The 6,706-nt window shown below is 33.0% G+C and overlaps 1 protein-coding gene across 6 annotated transcripts; it reads right to left on the bottom strand.

Moving 5' to 3' along the window:
* LOC107625153 (zinc finger HIT domain-containing protein 3) lies at positions 1,013–6,405 on the bottom strand. 6 transcript variants are annotated; one of them, XR_002357258.1, is made up of 10 exons: positions 6,012–6,405; positions 4,140–4,220; positions 3,988–4,019; positions 3,556–3,597; positions 2,881–2,967; positions 2,582–2,670; positions 2,205–2,255; positions 2,011–2,082; positions 1,653–1,723; positions 1,013–1,569 (listed from the first exon to the last, which is right to left on the bottom strand). XR_002357258.1 is itself a non-coding variant. In XM_016327734.2 (9 exons), the coding sequence occupies exons 2-8, from the start codon at positions 4,211–4,213 to the stop codon at positions 2,059–2,061; spliced, it is 399 nt and encodes a 132-aa protein (XP_016183220.1). In that variant the 5' UTR covers positions 4,214–4,220; positions 6,012–6,405; the 3' UTR covers positions 1,013–1,723; positions 2,011–2,058. The 6 variants fall into 6 exon arrangements, 4 of the variants coding, with proteins under 4 accessions (XP_016183220.1, XP_016183218.1, XP_016183221.1 ...); XR_001617088.2 differs by having other exon boundaries at positions 1,653–2,082; XM_016327734.2 differs by having other exon boundaries at positions 1,013–1,723.

Below are 6,706 nucleotides of genomic sequence, written 5' to 3'. Positions count from 1 at the left end.
TCACATTATTGCATTGTAAATATGTGATGATCTCAGTAGCAAGCTAGTCAATACAAAGCTAAAACAACAACTCACTATAATGAGATGGGTTATTGTTTGAACAACAGTATAGTGCCCTAATACATACACAACTAACATGTATAAATAAATAAACTACAGCAACCTTTGATCACGCCCTTTCTTCGGTCTTACAATTCCATGCTAGTTTAGATGTGTTATTTTTCATGGCGTTTTTTGTTTTGTTTTTAAAGCCACACCAAGCTTGGAAGCTACTATACTATAAGTGTTATGTAAGTACGGACTATGCTATGATTATTTCTTTATAGAAGAAAATAAATGAAACAATTGCCAATTTATATTACTTTGGTACTATTCTTACAAGTTCTGTTAATTACATTAGTGAAACATTTAAAACAAAAATGAGCAAAATTGTAATTGCGCTTCATTGAAAACTAATAGTAGATTGTCATGTAAATCAAACGTAATGTCCATTATGATTATTCTAAACGGAAGTGTTAAATAGGATTTTGAAAGTTTTGATTTTTACCCCAAGATTGGTTGCCATAATTAGCTTTGATTACGTAAAGTTGAACTTTAAAATTGATTTCTTAGACATTCATCGTAATAGAAGTTTTTCTAAAAGAAAAGTATAGGTAAACAAAATACTAAACAATATGAACAATGGATATATCGAATGTTCAATTCACTAGGTATGCGAATGGTTATCCTAATATTAAAATTTAGGTGGATAATTTGGAATGTAGTGTATTTTTATTTTATTTGGCCCATTTTAGAGCCCATTATTCACATCGTTCACAAAAACCATTGTTTACCTAGCAAAATCCTTTTCTAAATGTTTTGTCAATGAGAGAAACTGAAAAAATTATTCCAAACAGACAAAGAAAAGGACAACAATCTTTGCATTTTTTTTCCAATCTAATACGTTCATGTTCATCAAGCATTAATATCGATGAATGAAATTAAATCATTAATAATTATAAATAACTAAAACTAAGCCACAATAAAAGTTTATATTATAATAAACTTTCGAACATTTTCATCCATGTTACACAGGCCTCCACAGCTAGAGTTATATATCTGAGACAACAGACTAGGATTGGGTTATATAAAGTAACTTCACAACAGAATGTCAAATCAATCTTGTGTAAGTAGATCTTGTGCAAGTAGTGTTTATTTTTGGTTTCGACGGTATTTCCCAACCCGACATATCAAAGACTAATTTGTCGCGATACTGAGCTCCATTTAAAGGGTTTGCCACTGGCTAATAGATTGATGCATGCACAAGGTGGGATTTGAACCCCCAATACTTGTTTAAGCAGACTAGTGAGTTAACCAATAGACCAATCCAATTTGGTTTGTAAGTAGTTTTTATTGTCCAATCATTCGAAAGTTGATAACTTACGGTAACTAAAGATTTATAATAAAAGCTCACTTAAATTAGATTAATTTTGGCATTATTGCTCAATCATCCACTGCTCTTTATCTTGACAAAATTCAATAATTGGACATCCAAGTTGGTTCCGTGTCATTATCAACACATGAAATCTCCTGATATATTGAGCAGTTAAAACTTAACAAAATATAATAAAGATACAAGAAGGCAACAAGATATGAAGATTTGGGAATTATACCTCCAATGTCAACTGCATTCAAAGTAATATTTTTTCACCCATACATTGGCTCAATTAAGATACAAAATTTGCTGCATATGAAAAAGTTGAATCATCATGTTGGGCACAGAACTATACAAATGAAAAATATTACATGTACTCAACTTTAGATCTCATTTTAAGAGACACCATCAGATATTGAGATATCTGTGAATCACTGTTTGGGTTTGGGAGAAAAACTGGGACTCATTTTTTAAATTTAGTTAAGAGACACCTTCGTCTGTGCTTTAAAATAAGTTCCAAAATTAAGTACAAATAACACTACAGAAAATAACTAACCAAACACCGTAAAATTTAGTTTATCGTCAACTCTTCTCACATTTAACTTTCTGCTACAAACTCTTCTTTCAGCAACTAGTACATGCAGTTAGGGATTGATAGTTGATAAAATCTGTCAACCAATGAAGAACAAGGAAGAGTAAGGCTAAAGGTTTATCCAATATGACTCAATACTGTTAAGGATTAACAATGCAGTTGAGGAGACTGCACATGCTAATCAGCAAATAGCATTACCTTATCTGTGAACAAGTGAAATGCCTCCTCAGCCATAGCTTTATCAAGTTCCTGACCAAAGCAACACAAATTTTCAAGGAAATTTCTGTGTAAGTTTTCCTCGGTGACTATTACAACTAGAAGCTAATAAGTAGTAATGATTATTAAAACTGTAACAATTGAGCTATGATTGCTAGGCAAGCAGCTCAATACACTGTTATGTTCAACAACTTTAGTCACTTTCACTTCTTAGATACATTAAAAATAATGTATTTGGATGACTACATTCAAAAATTAATTTTTGAAAGTGAAAATGACTAACGTTGTGAAATGGAGGGAGTAGCGAACATAGACTAATAGATCGGGAACAAGAAAAAAGGAAGTGTCGTCTATCTTACGTTCTCAGGATTTGGGGAACAATTAATGCTGCAAACTAGTTCTTGAAGGGCTTTATTGTTCAAAGCATCACGGATCTCATTGGAAGACACTGCACCAGAAATACAATAACTTTGAACAAAGAAATCACTAATTATTTGTGGCTTTAACACTGAAATTTTGATCCCGTATGTAGGGTATTCTTATGTACGTCTTAAATGTAGAAAAAACTTATACACTCTACCACAAAGACACTTCTAACATCCTTTGTTTTTCTTTGAAACGATGTCTCAAATCATTGACAGCAAAGAATTCTTCATACCTATAGCATCCAGTTGGTGTTTTTGCAGTACCTCAATAGGTTCATCAACAATTAATGGCTTTTCTACAAGTGATTCTGAAACAGCAGCTAATGAACAATACATAAACAAATGTTTGATCACCAAAGTGCTTAAAAGCAATGAATCATTACATAGAATCAAGTTGCCAAAAAGAACAAAGGCTTAGCTCAACAAGAGACAACAGCTTTCCTCCAAAAGCTTATTACAAGGTACTTTTATTCAAAAATAATATTTTTTCACAAAACTACAAGATGTGCAAACCTGCAGATATCTACAAAGTACATAAATACCACATAGGTTTCATTCAAAAAGTAGAGTTTTTAAAGTTTTGCATACTGCTTCTGCATAAGAAAGAAAGTTCATTGCGGAATCAGCCACCTGCAATGCAAGGTAATGCTGCCTAGCATAAATTCAAGTAGTTTGTTCAACAATTCAACACCTTCATAGTGTAAGTATGCTCTTCATATACAAAAATCAACAAGAAAATAACGAGATTGGGAACAAGTGTCATCATCTTTAATACTGAAACAAATATGTACGCCTATCAAATGAAACTTTAAATTCTAATATCCTACAGGAACATCCAACAAGGAAAATCCATCATAACATAGAACACACCATCAAAGCAGTAGCACAAGCAAGCAAATAAAACATACTTGTTTTGTCCTCTTGAGCAGACGGCTTCTCACATGGAAATTCTGCAGCATTGAATTAAGTCTGATCAATTCAATAACCCCTGGACAACCCAAAAAATAAACATCTTCAAATGTTGATTTTCCTTTCCTTTTTCTTTTTTCTTCTTTTTCTTCATTTTAATTTTACTTTTCTAAATACCAAGCAAAGATTGTTTATATATAAATCATGCTAAGATTCTGTGTGTAATCATATAGCACAAGAAGATAGAATATATACACACACACACACACGCATCCCTTTAGAGTAAAACTCCAATCTTGTCTCCAACAAAAAAACACAGGAAAGAGTTATCTATCTCGATAGATCCCTTTCCATGCATTGCATCAAACAAGTAATAGGCAAACAAATAAGGTGAGGATTTACAAGTTAATAACAAACATTCGGCATCATACCTTTGTGATTCTTGAAACATGCCAGAGAACAACTACAATAATCAAGCCAAAAAACTAACATCAAATAGAAGCAATTATTTTTCCTAAAATTGTTTTAAAAATAAAATAAAATAAAAACGATAAAAACTTGTGGGTTTTACAGTTTTACTTACTAAGGCACATAACATGAAGGGCACTTGTACTTGGATTGTGCTTCGTTGCAAACTTGGCATTGTTTAAGACCCATTGAACTTCTATACAAAAATAGAAAAAAAAATGATTAAAAGAATAATAATAAGGTAATCTCAAAGTTTTTTATTGTGGATGGCTGCTCATAGCGGTGAGCCAAAAATCCGCCATAACATTATGTCGTATGACGATGCGGCAAATGGTGGATGACCTAAAAATTAGGTGTACATGCACAAAAAATGCAAAAAAACTGCACATGTAATAAATTATAAAATCTAATCGATATAAGCGATTTTCTACTCATAAGGCATGCAATTAATTCAACAAATTTAGTAGCAAATTCAACAAATAAACATATCATCAAGTCATAACACACCAAAAAACATTAAACATAGAACTTAAATACTGAAAACTAAGAAACTGAAATAAAGGATGGAAAAAGGGAGGTTTACAATTTATAACACTGAAACAGAGGGGAAAATACAACAAAACACCAGAGATCAGAGACAAAGCTTAAAACCATTCCCCTAGATAAGCACAAAGAATCACCTAGAAGAACAAGTCAACAAGTCAAAATCTTCTACTCCATCAGATAATCATAATCATCTAACGGTAACACAAAGAAAGCATCACGAGCTTGAGTCATCATTTCAAATAGTAACAGCAGCAGTATTAAAATTAGGGTTCAAATCACCAAAAACGCTAAAACAGCAGAAGTATTAACTTGTGGAGCTGACATAGATTCGACTCATGAATTAACTTGTAGACTCGTACGAATTTATTTGATATGAATTTTATAAAAAATTATTATTATTATTATATATATATATATATACATAAATCTATGGTGCTCTTATCGTTGAGGTTGCTGTTGTTATTGCTGCGAGTGGTGGAGATTATTGTTGTTGTTGATGTTGAGGTTGTTATTGCTGTGAGTGGTGGTGTTGAGAGAGGGAAGGGGAATGTGTGATGGAGAGGGGGAGTGCGTTGGGGAGGAAGGGATTAGGGTTTTGGGGGGTTTTCCATGTCATCAAAATACGGTGGCCACGTCAGGGTCACGCTTGTCAAATTTTAAAATCTTTTAGGGACCATTTTGCCAATAAAAAAAAGTCAGGTACCATTTTATCCGCCAAAATATTTCGAGTACCAATTTGGTATTTACCTCTAATTTATATCGATCTGATGAATCACTTTATGAAAAAATTAATAGACTAAGATCAAGGATGTCAAACTCGCGAGTCTAAGTAAATTCGTAGAGTTGATCTAGACTCGACTCACAAGTTAACTCGTAGACTCGTACGAGTTTACCTGTTATAATTTTTTTTTAATACACACGCGCGCTAAATCTAGCAAATCTAGCCATTCAAAATTAACAATATTAACCTTAAAGCATAATAAACTAAAATAGCAACACACATCATAACAAATGTTTTCGAACACATTCATCCTTTACAAGTATTCTTATATAATTAGTACAACATAAAATACACATAATTAAAAAATCTAAATCCGTAATACTAAATCGGTAATTGAAAATTGAACAATATCAAATAATCAAATTAGAGACCCCAAAAAAAATTATAAATTATACTAACACTGTAATTTACAAAATCTGCAATACTAAAAGCAATAAAATAAAATTCATAAATCTTTAGCTCTAAACAACCAAAATAATAAAAATTTGACAATTAAACATTCAATTCAAGTTCAACATCTTATTTACAGTTTACAATTAACTCTAACCAAATCAATTAATTACTAACCGCCATGAACGGATGAACCATCTGACCATCTAACATAAATTATAAGCAATAGGCTAAAATTAAAAGCAATAAAATTTAAAAAGCAAAAAATACCTAAATTAACAAGCAGAGGCTCAAAGAAAGGGCAAAGGAATCCCCGACGGTGAGAGTGCAGCAGGCAGCAGCGACGGCGAGGGTGCAGCAGGCAGCAGCGACGGCGAGGGTGCAGCAGGCAGCAGCGACGGCGAGGGTGCAGCAGGCAGAAGCGACGGCGGGATGCCCCTTTAACGTGAAGTTAGATTAAATGAGAACGCAGGGTCTCGGCCAAGGAGGTGCGACGAACAGTGGTGACAGCGGCGTCGCAAAGAGGAGTGAGTGAGGGTGAGGTTGGGAACGGCGCAGAGGAGAGGACGGAAAGGAGTGAATGAGGGGGGAGGCCTGAGTGTTTAGTGTAACTGTAACCCCAGAAACTCAGAAAGGCGTGTTTTCTGCCTTAACAATTATCTCGAATGAGAACGAAATTTTTTACCAAAAAAAATTTAACTCGGCCCCATAATTAATTCAAAAGGATTAGGTCTCTGTACCAAAAAAAAATTAATATTTTTGTTGGCACATAAGTTAACCAATTCCACAAAAAAAAGAATTAGAGTCGAATTGGATATTTTTTTTTATGGGTCTCGTTGTCTTTTCAAAATAATTATCAGAAGTCGAGTATTCACTCTTTTTTTTTTGGATTAATTACCAAATCAGTTCCGAATATTTTTAAAGTTTATAAATGTCTTACTTCTATTTTTATGTAGAAGTACCAT

This window comes from Arachis ipaensis, chromosome B02 (genome assembly GCF_000816755.2).
Source record: "Arachis ipaensis cultivar K30076 chromosome B02, Araip1.1, whole genome shotgun sequence".
NCBI lineage: Eukaryota > Viridiplantae > Streptophyta > Magnoliopsida > Fabales > Fabaceae > Arachis > Arachis ipaensis.
This window is presented reverse-complemented; position numbering and strand designations above follow the sequence as displayed.